Source organism: Triticum aestivum, chromosome 3A (genome assembly GCF_018294505.1).
Source record: "Triticum aestivum cultivar Chinese Spring chromosome 3A, IWGSC CS RefSeq v2.1, whole genome shotgun sequence".
NCBI classification, from domain to species: Eukaryota; Viridiplantae; Streptophyta; class Magnoliopsida; order Poales; family Poaceae; genus Triticum; species Triticum aestivum.
In genome coordinates this window covers 741,517,450-741,538,496 of record NC_057800.1, presented here as the reverse complement: position 1 = coordinate 741,538,496, position 21,047 = coordinate 741,517,450, and the positions used below count along the sequence as shown (strand labels likewise).

General features: G+C 44.9%; 1 protein-coding gene across 1 annotated transcript; it reads left to right on the top strand.

Annotated features, from left to right (window-relative positions):
• The first annotated feature begins 12,667 nt into the window (after positions 1-12,667).
• Positions 12,668-14,534, top strand: LOC123059647 (transcription initiation factor IIA subunit 2-like). The gene is made up of 4 exons (XM_044482160.1): positions 12,668-12,848; positions 13,000-13,167; positions 13,279-13,329; positions 14,223-14,534. Exons 2-4 carry the CDS (start codon positions 13,033-13,035, stop codon positions 14,400-14,402), a joined length of 366 nt encoding a protein of 121 aa, XP_044338095.1. The 5' UTR covers positions 12,668-12,848; positions 13,000-13,032; the 3' UTR covers positions 14,403-14,534.
• Positions 14,535-21,047: the final 6,513 nt, after the last annotated feature.

Here is a 21,047-nt window from a genome sequence, read left to right as displayed (position 1 = left end):
GGAGAAAAATACAACACGGCTACACATATTATGCCCCAAATGTGGAGCTTCATGCATGTCGGTTGGAATCCCTTGCCCGTAAACTGCAGCAACAGACTGACCTATTGATGCAAAATCAAAGACAATGAAAAAACATGATGCGTTAGATGGCAAAAACCTAAACTAACCAAAATAATACAGTGAATCATGGAATGCAAAAAAGATCCTAAAAGGAATAAGATCTGTATGATTGAGACGGAATAGACATCCCGTGGTCGATAGCTTGTAACTCACAATGTATAGCCAGTGTTCCAGCCGGTGGCGTGGTGGTGGACCTCACCATACGTCTCACTTCCTTCACCGTTTGTGGTTCTTCAGTGGATTCTATAAGTATTTGAGTAGACATTGAGTAAGAGTAGGTCTATCTCTATAAAATTGTAGATGTGATAGTAAGAGTAGACATTGAGTAATATAATGTAGAATAAGAGCTAAAAGAAGATTTTCTTGCTAAGTTCTTAGTGCTTTGCCACAATGATTAACTTTAATCTGCACAAAAGTCATATTAAATTTTCTAACAATTAATCATCTAATGATTAACTTTGGATGGAACTAACCAAAATGTAACATCGAAAGGAGCCATAAATTTAATCTACACAGAATAAAAAGTGTTTATCTTATTATTTACTTTTGTTTCTTGGGAAAAGGTCGCCAGCATGTAATATTGAAAGGAGCCGTATATATAAGTTTAAATACTCGGAAGGACATATAAATATTCGAAAGAAAAACGAATTGCTCTAAGTCAAGAAAGAGGAGCAGTTGTCTCTAATTAATTTAGCAAGTAAGTAGTGGAATGAAACAGGAGGAGAAAAATACAACACGGCTACACATATTATGCCCCAAATGTGGAGCTTCATGCATGTCGGTTGGAATCCCTTGCCCCTAAACTGCAGCAACAGACTGACCTATTGATGCAAAATCAAAAACAATGAAAAAACATGATGCGTTAGATGGCAAAAACCTAAACTAACCAAAATAATACAGTGAATCATGGAATGCAAAAAAGATCCTAAAAGGAATAAGATCTGTATGATTGAGACGGAATAGACATCCCGTGGTCGATAGCTTGTAACTCACAATGTATAGCCAGTGTTCTAGCCGGTGGCGTGGTGGTGGACCTCACCATACGTCTCACTTCCTTCACCGTTTGTGGTTCTTCAGTGGATTCTATAAGTATTTGAGTAGACATTGAGTAAGAGTAGGTCTATCTCTATAAAATTGTAGATGTGATAGTAAGAGTAGACATTGAGTAATATAATGTAGAATAAGAGCTAAAAGAAGATTTTCTTGCTAAGTTCTTAGTGCTTTGCCACAATGATTAACTTTAATCTGCACAAAAGTCATATTAAATTTTCTAACAATTAATCATCTAATGATTAACTTTGGATGGAACTAACCAAAATGTAACATCGAAAGGAGCCATAAATTTAATCTGCACAGAATAAAAAAGTGTTTATCTTATTATTTACTTTTGTTTCTTGGGAAAAGGTCGCCATCATGTAACATCGAAAGGAGCCGTATATATAAGTTTAAATACTCGCAAGGACATATAAATATTTGAAAGAAAAACGAATTGCTCTAAGTCAAGAAAGAGGAGCAGTTGTCTCTAATTAATTTAGCAAGTAAGTAGTGGAATGAAATAGGAGGAGAAAAATACAACACGGCTACACATATTATGCCCCAAATGTGGAGCTTCATGCATGTCGGTTGGAATCCCTTGCCCGTAAACTGCAGCAACAGACTGACCTATTGATGCAAAATCAAAGACAATGAAAAAACATGATGCGTTAGATGGCAAAAACCTAAACTAACCAAAATAATACAGTGAATCATGGAATGCAAAAAAGATCCTAAAAGGAATAAGATCTGTATGATTGAGACGGAATAGACATCCCGTGGTCGATAGCTTGTAACTCACAATGTATAGCCAGTGTTCCAGCCGGTGGCGTGGTGGTGGACCTCACCATACGTCTCACTTCCTTCACCGTTTGTGGTTCTTCAGTGGATTCTATAAGTATTTGAGTAGACATTGAGTAAGAGTAGGTCTATCTCTATAAAATTGTAGATGTGATAGTAAGAGTAGACATTGAGTAATATAATGTAGAATAAGAGCTAAAAGAAGATTTTCTTGCTAAGTTCTTAGTGCTTTGCCACAATGATTAACTTTAATCTGCACAAAAGTCATATTAAATTTTCTAACAATTAATCATCTAATGATTAACTTTGGATGGAACTAACCAAAATGTAACATCGAAAGGAGCCATAAATTTAATCTACACAGAATAAAAAAGTGTTTATCTTATTATTTACTTTTGTTTCTTGGGAAAAGGTCGCCAGCATGTAACATTGAAAGGAGCCGTATATATAAGTTTAAATACTCGGAAGGACATATAAATATTCGAAAGAAAAACGAATTGCTCTAAGTCAAGAAAGAGGAGCAGTTGTCTCTAATTAATTTAGCAAGTAAGTAGTGGAATGAAACAGGAGGAGAAAAATACAACACGGCTACACATATTATGCCCCAAATGTGGAGCTTCATGCATGTCGGTTGGAATCCCTTGCCCCTAAACTGCAGCAACAGACTGACCTATTGATGCAAAATCAAAAACAATGAAAAAACATGATGCGTTAGATGGCAAAAACCTAAACTAACCAAAATAATACAGTGAATCATGGAATGCAAAAAAGATCCTAAAAGGAATAAGATCTGTATGATTGAGACGGAATAGACATCCCGTGGTCGATAGCTTGTAACTCACAATGTATAGCCAGTGTTCTAGCCGGTGGCGTGGTGGTGGACCTCACCATACGTCTCACTTCCTTCACCGTTTGTGGTTCTTCAGTGGATTCTATAAGTATTTGAGTAGACATTGAGTAAGAGTAGGTCTATCTCTATAAAATTGTAGATGTGATAGTAAGAGTAGACATTGAGTAATATAATGTAGAATAAGAGCTAAAAGAAGATTTTCTTGCTAAGTTCTTAGTGCTTTGCCACAATGATTAACTTTAATCTGCACAAAAGTCATATTAAATTTTCTAACAATTAATCATCTAATGATTAACTTTGGATGGAACTAACCAAAATGTAACATCGAAAGGAGCCATAAATTTAATCTGCACAGAATAAAAAAGTGTTTATCTTATTATTTACTTTTGTTTCTTGGGAAAAGGTCGCCATCATGTAACATCGAAAGGAGCCGTATATATAAGTTTAAATACTCGCAAGGACATATAAATATTTGAAAGAAAAACGAATTGCTCTAAGTCAAGAAAGAGGAGCAGTTGTCTCTAATTAATTTAGCAAGTAAGTAGTGGAATGAAACAGGAGGAGAAAAATACAACACGGCTACACATATTATGCCCCAAATGTGGAGCTTCATGCATGTCGGTTGGAATCCCTTGCCCCTAAACTGCAGCAACAGACTGACCTATTGATGCAAAATCAAAGACAATGAAAAAACATGATGTGTTAGATGGCAAAAACCTAAACTAACCAAAATAATACAGTGAATCATGGAATGCAATAAAGATCCTAAAAGGAATAAGATCTGTATGAGTGAGATGGAATAGACATCCCATGGTCGATACCTTGTAACTCACAATGTATAGTCAGTGTTCCAGCCGGTGGCGTGGTGGTGGACCTCACCATACGTCTCACTTCCTTCACCGTTGTGGTTCTTCAGTGGATTCTATAAGTATTTGAGTAGACATTGAGTAAGAGTAGGTCTATCTCTATAAAATTGCAGATGTGATAGTAAGAGTAGACATTGAGTAATATAATGTAGAATAAGAGCTAAAAGAAGATTTTCTTGCTAAGTTCTTAGTGCTTTGCCACAATGATTAACTTTAATCTGCACAAAAGTCATATTAAATTTTCTAACAATTAATCATTTAATGATTAACTTTGGATGGAACTAACCAAAATGTAACATCGAAAGGAGCCATAAATTTAATCTACACAGAATAAAAAAGTGTTTATCTTATTATTTACTTTTGTTTCTTGGGAAAAGGTCGCCAGCATGTAACATTGAAAGGAGCCGTATATATAAGTTTAAATACTCGGAAGGACATATAAATATTTGAAAGAAAAACGAATTGCTCTAAGTCAAGAAAGAGGAGCAGTTGTCTCTAATTAATTTAGCAAGTAAGTAGTGGAATGAAACAGGAGGAGAAAAATACAACCCGGCTACACATATTATGCCCCAAATGTGGAGCTTCATGCATGTCGGTTGGAATCCCTTGCCCGTAAACTGCAGCAACAGACTGACCTATTGATGCAAAATCAAAGACAATGAAAAAACATGATGCGTTAGATGGCAAAAACCTAAACTAACCAAAATAATACAGTGAATCATGGAATGCAAAAAAGATCCTAAAAGGAATTAGATCTGTATGATTGAGATGGAATAGACATCCCGTGGTCGATACCTTGTAACTCACAATGTATAGCCAGTGTTCTAGCCGGTGGCGTGGTGGTGGACCTCACCATACGTCTCACTTCCTTCACCGTTGTGGTTCTCCAGTGGATTCTATTGTCCAGGAAGATGGTGATCCCGCTGAGTAGGATATGGAGGTATGGTTGCACATGGTGAACCACGGAATCCTCTCGGTTGTCATCAATTGGCAGTGCCTCCCGAGCAGAACTCACAAGCGGCCATCATGAAGATCATTGTGGAGATGGCCATCCAAGAGACAGAGGCATGGCATATAGGAGGATAAATGAGTAGTGCGCTGCTCGTTTACATCGGCAGCCCGATGGTCACCCGCCTCGCCTTTATGGTTATGTGCATGATGCTATGAGGAGAGGAAGGGACAAACCTGCATTACTTCCGTAGCCGGCTGATCGTCTGCTTGATCAGTTGTGTGTACATGCACCTAGTGTTGTGACATGTGGAGAAGAAGCTAGGGTCAAGTCTGGATGGAGGCCATGTAATCGGTGGTCTGTGGGGAAATATGAAGCATTACAGCACTAGTAACTGCAGGGAACAGACAGGACAACTCTCAAGAAAACTAAGACAACAACGAATGATATGGCTTCACCATCATCCACAGAAAGGAGTACCCTGGATGACTTCCCTCCACAGTTGCGGGATCTGAGCTTGCTGAAAAAGGCTACCATCCCTGTAGTAGAAGCTCGGCTCTGAACCTGGCATCTTGGTGTACAGAGCTCTGCTTAGTAGCTGCCGTATCCGCGGCAACCTTGGGTCTTGATCAGGGCGTCCACACACCTGATCGAGCTCTACCCTCAAGACTCCTCTGCCCATGTTCAGCTGTCGAAGGTCTTTGCCAGTGATGGTAACTGGGGTAATGCTGCTGAGATCAGGGAGGCCATGTCAGGTAAACTGATAGTGAAGAACCCTGCTTGGAGCTGTTTTGAGGACCTGATACAGGTTGGATAACATGAGGGTCAGCTCTGCATAAGAACTGAGATTGCAGGATGCATGTTGCAGACAAAATCGCCATTGATAAATGAGAGCGACTTTGTTGCAGTGTTCACAGGTATGAAAGAAACCGCTTGTAAATCTGATAAACTTATGGAATAGAACATAAATCATCTGCCACCAGAGTACATTATCCTCTACTTTTACGCTGTTGCAGCATAGCATGCAGTTGCGGTACTGGGATCAAAGAACTCTCATATTCGAACGATCTTGAAGGCTTGTTCGGCTGCTGGATAACCAAGATTAAACCAGCAGGGCCCAAATCTGATAGTACATGAATAACAGGTCAGCATATCTTCATCTACTCCTTTTTAGGGAAAAATCAGCGCCTCTGCTTTATTTATTGAAATCAGCACCTCCTTTACTCTGTAAACCTCAGTTAACCATGAAGGACAGAAAGATACATCATTACAGCTTGTGAATTGCAACAATGTGATCCTTAACTTGTTGAGCTTAATTCCCCAAATTCTGTGTGCACACAGCTCGGTGCCACATGAAGCGTGCTCGGGCTGGGTCTTTTTCCTTTCCTTCACCGCACCGGGATGAGAAGAGGGTGAACATTGCTTGCCAGATCAATGAATCACCATCCTCTTCTGCGCCAGCCGACCACCGCCTCCCCTTATTGTTTAAACCCTTTGTTTTACAGGTCAGAGATGGCATTTTTAGCATTATGCAGACTACTGACACAACAAAGCTTTAACAGAGCACCAAGTTAGTAATGATGATTACCAATATGCTTCAATTTTTGTCAGGACGAGGGATTATCTTAAAACTTGACGATTTAAACAAAGGCACTTCTACGACTACCAGTAACAAATCTCCAGCTACCAGTTTAAAGTGAACAACAGGTTTGTCGAGTGACTCTTTTGCCCCTCTCTTTGTTTCATTTCAGCCTTTGCCTTTATTTTGCTCTTTCTCTGGCATTTTTTTTTCTTTTTCAGGAAGCACTTCTGTGGACGTGGAATCAGAGAAAATGGCCACCAATCTTGGCAATCACAAAGTAAGTAATGATGAGAAACAGTACAAAGACATAACAAACACACAAGGACGAGGGATGAGAAACCCAAGCAGTACAGTACGTTGGAATAGAACAAATCGGCGGAAAAAACAGAGCAATGGCTACTGGCTACTGGGGCTACTGGCCACGGACGATGAGCTTGGGCACGCCATCTCTCTCGTTGATCTCGTACATGTCCCCGACGCCCATGTGCGCCATGAGGAACCAGACCATGGTTATGAGCTCGCCACCACGACTGAGCTGCGGTAGGTGCGTGCTACCCCGGCACTTGCCTGCCGCGTACGTAAGCATCTCCTCCCACACCCTGGCCACCAGTTGCCACATCAGGTCGTCTCCCAGATCCCTCAGCGCCTTGCCCAGGATCACGCCCTTGAACAGCACCGACCTGCACCGGGTGCCATTCACCGCTGACGGCTCCATGGTCGTGTTCACCCCCAGCAGCATCCTCCGCGCGTCGCGGTGGTCCGGGTCCCACGCTGCCGCAGACTTGAAGAACAGCTTTGCCTCTGCGCAGGTGTCACGGTACAGGACCAGCCCGATGCCCGGCGGTGACATATCCGGCTGCTTGATGAGCAGGTACAGCATGTACTCTGACAAGGTCTCGCTGACCAGCCTCATCATGCTCGTGTCCTCGGTCGCCACCGTAGTCTCAAGTGGGTGGCAGCATAGGTCCGTCGCGATGTGCCACACCAGCAAGGACTCGTGGAACTGCCTCTCCACGCTGTCTGTAAGTACAGCGAGCTTTTCATTCACCTGTCGTTTGATGACCGCCTCGCGCTCTTCCTTATGTGCGGCTTCTCTTGTCCATTTGTTCAGGTTCTCCTTGATCTGCCCATGAAGCTCCGTGAGGGCTCCCTGGCCGCGCGAGCTGCATGCTTCCTTGAAAGCTCCGGAAGCCACCATCTTGGCTTTGATGGACCTCTCCTTGGCCACAGTAAAAAGAAAATCAAGGAGGCCCTGTCTCCTCGAGAGATGCTCACGCTGGATGAAGAAGAAGTCGTGGAAGATCTCCTGGACGTGCAGCATCTCAGACACCCTAGCGAGCGCCCGGACCATCAGCGCGGGGCGGCGGAGGCCGTCCCGCTTGCCCCCCAGGCAGTAGCTCACGAGGTTTAGCTGTGAGGTCTTCTCTGACCAGCTCCGCAGCCGCACGCGCATGGACCGGACGGTCCACGCGAGCCACTGCAGCCACTCCGTCTTCTCGAGGAAGATGAGCATCCGATGGGAGAAGAGGAGCATGGCGAGCGCGGCGATGTCGAGCCCCACGCCACCGAGGAGCAGCGCGTAGGTGATGGCGATGTCAATGTGCGTGAAGCCGCCCTTGTCGTGGTGGATGAAAATGAGGAGGGAGGAGATGAGGCAGGCGGAGGCGATGAAGCGGAGGACGCAGCCGGCCTTGCGGTAGGTGACAGGGCCCTTGGTGTACACCATGTCGTAGATGAAGTTGAGCTCCACGCCAATGACAAGGAAGGCTTTGGTCGGCGAGTACGATACCTCTTCACGCTCGAGGAAGTATGCGTGGCTGATACTGTTCTCCTCGTAGTTCAGGATGAGGTCGACGAAGAGGCGCCGGAAGATGAGGAAGAAGTTGAACGCCTGCTGCTCAAGGCTCATGGTGGTATTCCCCACCGCGCGTGCGGCCTTGGCTTCCTCCAGGTCGGCCAAGGCCCTCTTGGCCTCGCTGTCTGCACCGGAGATGACGATCTCGACATCCAGGCCGGCCTGCTCCCTGGAGTCGAACTCGGTCATGAACTTGGCGTAGTTTTGGCCCGGGTCAGGAGGACCGAGGATGCTCTCGCGGAAGCCGTTGATGCTTCCGGAGTAGAGCGAGTAGGTGCGCTCACCGTACTTGATAATGCCAACGACAAACATGAGGACAGTGGCGGGAATCATGGGGTTGCCCTTGAGGGAGCAGAAGAAGATGACAGAGGCTGAGAAGAGCTCGAAGAGGAAGCCTATGAGATGGCGAAGCCACATCTCATTGTCCTCGATGGAGTAGGCGGTGATGGTGTCAGGGCCCCCCAGGTGGAGCAGCAGGAACGGTGTCCAGAAGGCAAAGATGATGGGGCTATTATCAGGGCTAGTGACGGAGGCAATGGTAGAGGACGAGCTGGATTTGCCGCCGATGTTGCCCATGTTATTGAGGAGGAGGCCGAGAGCGAGGTCCGCGACCCAGTCGGCGAGGAGGTAGCATGACCAGATGAGGAAGCTGATCACCGGCGAGGACGAACGCCTACGGATGGGACCCACGAAGATGAGGACCGTTTGGAAGAAGAGGCTCAGCAGCACCGCCACGCGGATCTCCCAGTTGCTGTCATCCTGCGGGATAGGAGGAGCGAATCCTCCCATCACCGTTGCCGACGGTTCAGTTTGAGGTGAGCTGGCTACCTAGCTAACTATGTATCAATGTATGTATGGAGTCTGCATCGAGCCATCGACTGAACATAATAAAAACCGCAGAGAAGAGTAGGCATGTTAAGAGTCCTAAAATAGAGATGGCCGTCGAACAAATCCTTTCCTTGTTTGCAGAGAAAAGAGACAAAGAGAAAAGGGTAAAGTGAAAGCATCTGCAAAAGAAAAATCGCATGCATGCAGATGCAGTGGTACCTGTAGCAAGATAATAAAAGCTTGCTGCAGAGTGAGTATGCATGAAGGTTTAGGGCTAACAAAGAAGAGCAGCATCAGCAGCATGCAGGCAGCATATTTCAGGTTGATTGGAACCAAAGCAAACTAACATGAGCAGCATGCAGGCAGCATATATCAGGCTGGAACGAAAGCAACATATGGATGAATGAAATGGAGTGGTGTCTATATGAAGATGTAATCAAAGCTGAACCCAAATGAGATGATTCTGGCTATCGATGGATCTCCTTTTCAAGTAACAAACAGGGGTTTAGTCTTCAGTGCAAAACTAGCTGCTAGTATAGTAGTATAATCAGTATATACGTACTGGCGAGCAAGCAAGCAAACCGTCTCGATCTGCATCATCGACGGAAAGTACAAGTGATCTGGAATTTGCCCAAAAAAAAGTGTGATCTGGAGCTTTGGTAGAAAAACTGGTGCTGATGTTAATTGCTTGGTATCAAAGGTAAACTGTCTGCAACTCGAAAAAAAATGTGGTAAGCAATCCAAGCAATTCAAAAAATAAAATAAAAATAAAAGGTAAACTGGCTGCAACATGTAAGTTTAATTTCCTGTCCTGTTCCTGACTTATATTTGGATCCAGTAGATGATTTTCTTGACATACACTAGTTTCTAGGCAATCATTTCCAAGTACTATTTGACATTTTTGCTAAATTTTCAAGGACAACATACTTATGCGTGTGTTTCAATGTGTTAATATCATGCGGAGGGACATATTATGATATTAGTGTCACTGACTGAAATTAGAGAGCTCCTTTTCTGTATTCAAAATACAAAATAATTCCAGAGATAACACTCATTTTCACATTGCCTGGCGTTCATCTAGATATGATGCTGTTTATTACCATTGCTGAAAGCAGTACTTCTGCATGACAATAGCTTCACTCAAATAGTTTCTCCCCTAACTAATATTTGAGTCAGATTCACAATATCAGCCTCTATCAAAGTCTCAATCGTTCTGTTGCACAACATTTCAGCTACTTGTTATCTGTTTACCACATTTACTGTGCTCACATTTGCAGCCTTATATACCATGTTTCATGCCGAAATTTGATGATATCATAAACTGCAGTCTGTAACTATCTTTCCATCCATCCATTGGTTGCATTCATGTGATTGTTTTGTCTTGACAGGGTATTCTGCGCACGTACAGGTACTGCGACAATGTCTGGACTTTTGTCCTGAGAGGCGCGACGTTCAAGAACGAGGAGATTGCAGAACCCCTTTCCAAGGTGGAGACTGTGGCCTGTGATTCCAGTCTGCGTAAGAAGCCTCCCCAACAGTAACTTTTGCCAGCAGTCCAGCCCCTTCAACCATAGTCCTCTCCATGATAGGCCAGGCCCCTTCCCAAACTGAACAACCGCTTATGGAGTGACTTCACCTGCATCTTGCAAGAGCATCAATCAGCATCGCTTGTGGCACAATGATCTCGCTCTGTCCTGCCGATAACAAAACATGTGGATGAGTGGGACTAAGGGTAGAGTGTGGCATGCATGTTCGTGACGTTAAAATCTCTTTGATGTGAAGTGCTCGTCCTCCATTTACGGGGAGTCTTCACGCTGCATTAGTATATTTGCCTTGAGAGTGGTTCTCCCCCGGTTCTTCCGTCGCAAAAAAGGCAATCGGCAGCCGTCATAGGAAGGTCCATGTTGTATCACTTATGGAACGATTTCACTCTATACACTTAATAATAATATTACTTGTGAATGTCTGAACTAAAGAGTGGGATGTGACGTGCTTTGTGATGGTGTCTAACTATGCTATGGGTGTCGACAAACGCAACAGTTGAGCCCGAGAAAAGTTATTAGATTTGAAAACTTTTCTTCCAACACATATTTTCACCTTCGTATATTTGGAACCAGAAGCAGCACGGAAAAATACCCCTTCAATACCATAGAAAGAAGGCATCTCAACTCCACATAAAAGAGGAAGGACGGACATGGACTTTAGGGCATCACTTTGTGCGTTCGGTTTATTCGGTTTACATGGTTCGGTTCATATAGTTTTTCGGTATGTACGGTATTAATACTTCGGTAAATACGGTATGAAATTAAAATACGGTTCGGTTTCGGTATATATCAAATTATTTCGGTATGGTTGGGGTATATAAAAACCAAAGTTGTCGCACATGTGAAAACGATATAATAATAATTTACAAATTTATGACTCAAAACACATACTATTTTACACAAATATATTTAAGTGTATATGCATGCATTGATGGTTATGGATGTGTTTAGCATTTCAAAAAGAGAAATATAACTATGTTACAAGAAAAATTTACGTGTTTAGTAGTGAATTTAACTCATGTATAAGAAAAACGACAACTTGTATGGTTATTCATTTCAAGAAATATAAATTATTTTTTACTTTGGTTTATTCGGAGTTCATACCATACCGAAACCAAAAACCAAAAAATACCGTAAAATTGGTTCGATTCGGTTTATTTTCGGTATGGTTTTTCGGTTCGGTTTTCAAATGCACAGAGTGACTAGGGCGTCTCTAGGGAGTGGAACTTCAACTTGGTATCTCTGCAACACGAAGTGCTCCTCCTCATTTATGAGGGTCTCCGTAGCTGTATATATGAAATGATACAAAGCGTTTCCATCGGCTGACAGACAGGGACCACCACGAGGAGAAGCGGGTGGGCCGAGAGCTTCTTATTTCTAGGGAGCTAAGAAACCATAGAGATATTATTGATTTGGCTTGAAAATAATAGAGAGATGAGGTTTAATAGGCTTCACTGCCAACCCCCACAGTGCTCAAGGACCAACCTTGACATCGTCAAACCACGTCTCTTCGGCAACATCTACCTCAAATCAATGTTGGCAACGTCAACAATTGCGCCTTCGCATTCGACACGGCCCTCTTCAAGAACTGCAGCACCGCGGTGAGTTCGAATGCCTTCTTCCAATGGATCGTGGTCTTCATCGCAAAGCTTTCGCACATGCTGAGGGACAAAACGGGGAGATCCATCGGCACATTTTATATGCAAATGGTAGCACGGTAACAGAACGGGGCAACATCGTCACCACCAGGGGCGGAGAGGGGGCGGCTGGCCAGGGCTGAGGCCCACCCAAGAATTTAAATTTGCTTGTTCAAAGCAGGTGAACTGCATGCTTTTTTGGAAAAGAAATTCTATAGCCGACCCCCTCCCTCTCAACATTAAGATTTCATAATTCGCAAAAAAAAAAATGATTTCAGCAAGCCTGCCTCCGTCACTAACTAAAAGGTGCAGTGCCTGTAGGGGTGGGGGTGGAATCGGATTGATGTATATCCGTATGTACGCCGGTAAAGTTGTGCCATGATCTAGGCTGTCCGTTTTCGATCCAACAAAAATATAGTTATGTTCTGCAAGAAAAAGAAACTGGAAACGTGATGGGTCGAAGGTGCCCTTGGGCCTTGGCCAGCGTGACTCGGCTAGCAGGGGCAAAAGGGGAATTAATCCGCAGAACCGACGTACCGCCCGCCGGCGATCCCGGCTATATATACCTTCCCCCGGCCGCTTCCCCCTCCTCCCCCGGCCGTATATAAGCACCCAGATTCGAATTTCGCCGCTCCTCCTCCCCGTCCACGCGCGATCCCGCTCTCCCCTCCCGGACCTCGCCGGCAAGCAAGCTCCAAGGCCTTGCCGGCCCGTCCGCGGCCCCAGATCCGAAGCGGCTACCAGTACCAGCGCGCCCGCAGCCGATCGACCACCCCGCCGGCCGGTAAGAGCGCGCCGGCCTTTCTTCGCGGTTGCTTTCCGGGTGGAGGGCTTTTGGTTGCCGGGGGCCGCGGGGGTTGATTGGTTCGGCGGAGGCGCCGCGGGGGACGTCTAGGGTTTCTGAACTCTGACGCTTACTGTTGATTGATCAACAGGGACAGGGCCACCCGGAGGTCAGGGGAGGAGGGATGGCGACGGAGGCGTTGGAGATGTACCGGCAGTCGGAGATCGGCTACGCCCTCACCGAGACGCTGGACAAGATGGTGAGCAGCGGCGTGCTCAGCCCCGACCTCGCCATCACCGTCCTCCTGCAGTTCGACAAGGTCCCCTCCCTCCCCCTTGCTGCTCCTGCAATAAACTTATCAATCAGCATGTCCTGCAATAAACAAACTGCATGCATGCCGGATGTTTTGATCCTGGTCTTGTTGTTTCAGTCCATGGGACACGCGCTGGATAAGCATGTCAAGAGCAGGGCCTTCTTCAAGGTACCAACCAACCAAATTGCCTACTCTCTTGTGCTATGCATTCATCCATCCCTGTGATTGTCATGTAGTACAGGTTTAATTTGTTTCAAGGGAATAATGCACTCATGCTGAAATACCTTGCTGTTGCTACCTGTTACTGATAATGCAGATCAGCTACACATTTTTCTTTGTCTTCTGCTTGATGCTATGTATGACGTACGACTTGTGTGCTTAATTATCAAGTAAATTGCTCTGCGTGTTATTTTCCAGTTCTTTATTGAGGAGCAGATTTATATATACTTCTCCGGAAAAAGATACCTGAACTTGCGTGTGTGCTAGATAGCCAAATTACGACAGTTTGTTTAACCTCAGTTGGGTGATAAGTTAACACATGTTCCAGGAGATCTGTTTGCTTTGGTCCAAAAAATAAATTAAAAATGTAACTGTATATGTGCTCATGTTGATTGCTTAGACTATCAGAGGGTAAACTGTCCCTTTCCTGTTCCTGACTTATATCTGGACCTACTGGATGTTTTCATTCTTAACTTGACATATCACGATAGTTTCTCGCAATAGTTTCCAAGTAGTATTTGATCTTTCTTGCCGATCGAGTTTCCGAGAACAGACTTATGTGTTCCACTGTATTAGCGACACAAGAAGAGGGGACCTCCTTTCCTGTATCCCAGCCGGGAAACAATTCTGGAAACAACAACCATTTTTTGCATGTTTCTGGCATGCCATCTAACAGAAAGCTATACTTTTCTACATGGCAATAGCTTAACTCAAATAGTTCACCTCGCTAGTATTTCAGTCAATTTCTGAATATTTTGTCTTCACAATGTTGCAATCTCTAGTCATGTTTCCATCCATACATTGATTTCATTCACATGATTGTTTTCCTCTTGTCTTGACAGCGAGGCAATCTGCGCACATACAGGAACTGCGATGACGTCTGGACATTAATCTTGAGAGACGTGACGTTCAAGAACGAGGATATCGAAACAGTCCTCCACAAAGTGAAGATCGTCGCCTGCGATTCTGCTGTGCTTAAGAAGCCTCTCAAACCTATTACTTGCCATCAGTGCCAACCATAGTCCACTTCATGATGCACCAGGCGCCATCCCCAAACTACGGCTTATGGAGCATCTAGGCAACTTCCATTGTGCTAGAGAATGGTATTTGTGAAGTTGTTATTGTTTGCATCGCCACTGGAATGATGGTTTCGCTCTTTCGTGTCAATAACATAACTTATGGATGAGTGGAACGACGAATAGAATGTGTCATCTTTGTGATTTTCTGTATTCAAATACACATATCCTTACACAAAGTAGATCTGGAACTATATATATGTAATAAGCACTACATAGTACATACAGACAGAACTATTTACAAGTTGAAAGTGAACATTTACTCCAAGGACAGCTGCTGAGAGTGGAACTTGAGCTCGTTGTTGAAGCTTTGTAACACGAACTGCTCCTCCGTGATGAGAATCGTCACGCTGCACTCCGACTTGGAGAATGACTGAACGCTTCTCTCCTGTTCTTCCGGCGTGTTGGGAAACATAGTAGGAAAAAAAAGAATCGCCCTATGAATCAAACTCCCAAGAGTACAACGGAAGATGTGTTGGTGTAGCATTGGTACAGATTCCTTACAACCTCCTATAACCGCGAGAATTTTCTCTCACAATCTCTCTGTCGGCCGGTATCTCTGTGTGTGTTTGTGCGGGTGCGCATGAGTGAGAAGGAGGGCGGGTGAGAGAGGGGGAGGGGGAGAGGGGTTGAGGGAGAGGTTCCGGAAGTACTCGATACTCTCATAGTCTGTGAATTGAACATATCGTTACCACTTGCATAAAAATACTTATAACATTGTGACGATCAGATCTCGAAGTATATCATTTAGTTGGGTATGTCCATGTTCTGCCAACAATGTGTTTCATTATTGTTGGCATCCTTATTACTTTAAGAATGCTTTTTCTGTATTACTTTAAAAATGGCCATAATCAGGAAAATAAGATCCTCAACAACATATGAGCTAGTCTTAGAAAATAGACTAGGTATCTACTTGGTGTTTATTATTCCACTCGTGCAAATGGGTTTTTGTCCAAATCTCGTTTATATGCAGACTCGAGAACCAATGCAACTATAGCATAGCACAGAAAATAAACATTAATTACAAATTTATAAATTTATAAATAAATAATAACATTTATTATTGTCTCTAGTGCATATTTTCAACACGGTGGGAGTAGTCGGTCGCTATCTTAGGGTGGTCGAAGTTGTAAGGGCATCTCCAACGCGGGCCTTCAAGCCTCCTGCATACGTCTAGGCCAGACGTGTTGTGCCCTCCAACGCGGGCATGTATCGGTCCACGGGGCGGTCCGGGCGTACTTTTTCCCGCAAACCGGAGACAAAGTAGGGGGGCTTTGCGGGCGTACGGACCGCTGCCATGCCCACTCCTAGCCGCCCTGGTCCACCTGAAACACCCACATGCGTCCGCGCGCATTCTCGCCCGGTGCTACCTGCCCGCATTCGTGTCATCGGAGAGCGGCCGCTACATATTGACGCCGGCACAAGACAGACACGACCTCTCACTGCCGGCATTGAAGCGGCGCAACGGCTGAGAGAGCGCCGCCCACTGCACGCCCGGCTAAACACGCCTCCTCACCGCATTCAAATGGCCGCAGGCTTCCAGCCTTCCTCTAGTAAACCCGCGCATGTGCCGAGGAACCTACTCTGGCCTCACGTCTGTTCGCGAGCCGCCCGTCATTAAACACAATGCCAGTTGGCTTCGGCCGTCCGCCCACTATTTAAACCATGCCAGACGCCGGGCAAAAATCACACCACACCCGCTCCCATCTCTTCCTTGCACCATTTTTTTCCAAAATCTCCATGGCATCCACCAAGCTGGCGCGTCGTTCAGCAACTCACGGCTCCAAGCCAGCTCGCCGAGGAGTGGCAAGTTGCTCCAGGGCGGCACGTGGGGGAACACGGTGGCACGGGCATTGTAGCTACCATCGATGAAGTCGTGTCATACTGCTCCTCCCGTGCCTGGGACCACGCCATCCACCGTCAACGAACACGTAAACGCGCCCTACCGATGGAAAAAGAATTCGGCTTCACGGAGATCGATGAAAACGGTGGCCAGCATGTCCGCACTAGTCGCCATCATAGAGGAGAAGTAGAACATGGGAGGCCGCCACCGCTTGGGTCCCATGAAGGTCGCCTCCTCGGCGATGCCGGCATACACAACCTATGTCTTTCCGTGTCGCAGGCTACCGTCGTCCCCTTCCCCTTCGGTTGAAGCACATCCAGGCGGTTCCACTCCGATAAGCGGCGCCACCGAAGATGAGGAAGCGAGCTTCCTTTTGCGCTGAAGCATATACCTCTAGGGCTCACGGCAGTCCGATGAGCGAGATATCGGACATGGAGAAGACAATGGAGATCTGCCGCGGCCGGCCATAGACTAGTCAAGGGTATCCTTGTCGTGGGAATGGATATTCGCCGGCACCGGCCGTAGACTAGTTTTACAACTTTTACCTTAATTTGGTATAGTTTTAGTTAAAAAATGATAGAAATATAATGAATTTCTTCCGATTTATATGAAATCGGGTTTGCACGAATTTCGTCCGATTAGTTCAAGTAGTTGTTGGAATGTATGCGGTCAGTGTTGGATGGCGGCCTCCGTCATCAGTGTCCGCGGGCTGATCCCTTGTCCGTGAACAGATGCCCAAGCAAATTTGCGGGTCAGCGCTGGAGATGCCCTAATATGGCTGGTCTGCGGAAGGTCAAACCCTCTGCTTGCTGTGTCCTTAGATACTAGTAGGAAACCCTTTCCCTTGATTTGCTGCATACGGATGTTAAAAATTGATGGTTTTCAAATCGACATAATGAAGATGTTGGGATTTGACGCAAAAAGAAGAGCATTTTGGGGTAGCCCGAAGTTCATATCCTTCTAGTACAAGCACCTCTAGGGTGCCTTTGTACTCTGTTATTAGAAACTCAATAACAAGTCTAGCAGCTTGACGTTTATCTCTCTTGTAGAACATAACCAACCCTTTTCCCTTTCGACAACAATCCTTCATTGCCATATGTGGCATTCCAAGCTTCCATCTCAGCCATTCCATCTTGCTCCTAGACATCTTTGTCTCCTAAATAAACAAGACATTAGGGTCCTCCTACTTGTGTACATCCATAAGCCCACAAATTGTCAGGTCATTCCCCAAACCCCGACAGTTCCATGTGATTAGTCTCAGTTCTACTCGCATGGCTATTCAGACAACCCTGCATTCGTTTTTCATACATGTTCTGCTACCCCTATGATATGCGCTTCTTTGGTAAACCACCATCTAACATATCACATTGGTTGGTCCTTCACTCCTCTTGAAGCCTACAACCTGTTGGGGAACGTAGCAATAATTCAAAATTTTCCTACGTGTCACCAAGATCAATCTAGGAGATACTAGCAACGAGAGAGAGGGGAGTGTATCTTCATACCCCTGAAGATCGCGATGCGGAAGCGTTACAAGAATGCGGTTGGTGGAGTCGTACACGCAGCGATTCAGATCGTGGTCGATTCCGATCTAAGCACCGAATAACGGCGCCTCCGCGTTCAACACACGTACAGCCCGGGACATCTCTGTAACACCCTCGATGCGACTATATCTCCCACGTGTCGAGGCACGACTTAGAGGCATACTCGCATTGAAGACATATGTCGCAAAGTCAGGTAATCATCACAAACATCCCATGTAATATAGATAATAAAAGGGATAACATAGTTGGCTTACACTCGCCATGTCAATCAAGTACATAAATAACATTACATCAACCAAACACTCATGGCCCGACTATGACGCCAAAATAAAAGATAACCCAACATGCGACACGGTCCCGATCACCCCCAACAGGGCACCACTACTGATCATCAGGAAAGGAAACATAGTAACGTTGAGAGTCCTCGTCGAACTCCCACTTGAGCTCGAGCGCGTCACCTGGAGCGGAATCATCAGGCCCTGCATCTGGTGTAATAGTAATCTGTGAGCCACAGGGACTCAGCAATCTCGCATCCTCGCAATCAAGACTATTTAAGCTTAATAGGTAAGGTAAGGTAAATATATATGTGGAGCTGCAGCAAGCGACTAGCATATATGGTGGCTAACTTATTCACAAAAGAGAGCGAGAAGAGGAGGCAAAGCGTGAGCGAGAAACTAGAGGACAACCTGCGCAAACATTACTCCATCACCGTGTCCACTTCCCGGACTCCGTCGAGAAGAGGCCATCATGGTAACACACTCGGTTGGTTCATTTTATTTAAATTAAGGTTCAAGTTATCTACAACCGGACATTAACAAATTCCCATCTGCCCAAAACCGCGGGCACGGCTTTCGAAAGTTCAAATCCCTGCAGGGGAGTCCCAACTTAGCCCATGACAAGCTCTCACGGTCAACGAAGGAATAGACCTCCTCCCGAGACGTTTCAATCAGACTCGGTATCTCGGTTCTTCAAGACACTTCGACAAGTTAAAACAAGACCAGCAACACCGCCTGAATGTGCCGACAAATCCCGATAGGAGCTGCACATATCTCGTTCTCAGGGCACACTCAGATGAGACTAGCTACGAGTAAAACAAACCCTCAAGTTGCCCCGAGGTGGCCCCGCAGGCAGCTCAGTTCGGACCAACACTCAGAGGAGCACTGGCCCAGGGGGGGTTTAAAATAAGATGACCCTTGAGTCCGCGAAACCCAAGGGAAAAGGGGTAGGTGGTAAATGGTAAAACCAAGGTTGGGCATTGCTGGAAAAGCTTTAATCAAGGCGAACTATCAAGGGGTTCCCATTATAACCCAACCGCGTAAGGAACGCAAAATTCGGGAACATAACACCGATATGACGGAAACTAGGGCGGCAAGAGTGGAACAAAACACTAGGCGAGAGGCCGAGCCTTCCCCCCTTTACCAAGTATATAGATGCATTAAGATAACATGGCAATATAATGATATCCCAACAAGTAAATAAATGTTCCAACAAGGAACGGCCTCCAATCTTCACCTGCAACTAGCAACGCTATAAGAGGGGCTGAGCAAAGCGGTAACATAGCCAATCAATGGTTTTCTAGGACAAGGTGGGTTAGAGGTTTTACATGGCAATTTGGGAGGCTTGAAAGCAAATGGTAGGCATCATAGCATTGGCATAGCAAAAGAGCGAGCAAACTAGCATAGCAAAGATAGTAGTGATTTCGAGGGTATGATCATCTTGCCTGCAAAGCTGTCAGAGTTGACTGGATCCTCGAAAGCAAACTCAACAGGCTCCTCGTTAGCGAACTTATCTCCCAGCTCTACCCAAACAAGACAAACAAGCAACAAGGACACAATCAACCACATGCAAGGATCAAACAATATGATGCAATGATGATTTGCTATGCGAGATGCAATAGATGCGGGATGCATATGCAAGATGTGACAAGTAATGCATGAACCTGGCCTCAACTTGGGAATCCAAGTGTGCCACTGGAAAGATGAGATGAAATCGCTTGAAAACGATATAAAGAACGCCGGAATCGGAGTTGCGGTTTGGAAATGGCAAGCGATTCAAATATGACCACGATCTACGATTTACAGCAAGTAGCCATCTAAATGCAATGAGATGAACATGCTACAGTAAACAAACATGACAACAAAATACATGGCAGGGATGCATTCAAGATGCTTAACAAAAGTCTAGCACTGAGCTACGGCCAATTCATCCATTAACAGGTTCAAACAAGCATGGCAAAAATGCATATGGTAAATAGATCTCAGACTTAGTGAAATTAACACTTGTTTGAAATTTCAGATCAAATAGCACTCTTCGGAGCAACAAAACTACATGCTAGAGGATCTGAACATGGCAAAGTAAAACATGGCATGGAGCTACTCAAAAAGCTTAACAAAAGTCCCTTAGTGACCTTGAGCCAAAAGGGATCAGAAAACTCAATTGCAAGCATGTGAACATAGCAAAAGCATAATCAGTTTTCAGACAGTGAAAACTGGCACATGCTGAAACATAACTCAAGTAGGCATGTTTACGAGCTCGATGCACTCACTACGGAGCAAGTCATGATAAGCTAAGCATACATCTATCAAGAACACACAAAATTCAAGCTAGACATGACAAGAACAATAACATAGCATGCACGGATCAACTACAACATCATCGGCAAAATTGCAAACAAGTTGACAATCTGCCCAGATTCACAAAGTAGCGAAAGTAGAGCTCGATTGACTCAAGCTAAGGTGCTCCATAATTGAAAACAAAGACATGGATGGATATAGCACTACAAGATTAATAAAATATACTTACTGATCATCCCCAAAAGAGGCACGGATCACTAGGAAACAACATGAACATATGACAACATGGGATAAACCGCTCAAGGACTTAGTGGAATTGCTAAGTCCCTGAAAACATAATTACCAAGTGCCTCACTTGGCAAGCTTGTGCTAGTCACCACACACATCACAAAAATACATGGGTTGCACCTCTGGAAAGATGACAAAACCCTTAACAAAACATATGTAGAGCATCAGGGCATATCATGCACACAATAATCATGGCAAAAATGATAAATGTCTAAATGGAGTAGCAGATCTGACAATTATCTCAAGTAGCCCTCTTCTAACAGCATTTCGGGCATCAAGATGAACTCAAATGAAAATGATGCAATGGAATGAAATGATGTACTCTCTGAGACAAACATTTTGATAT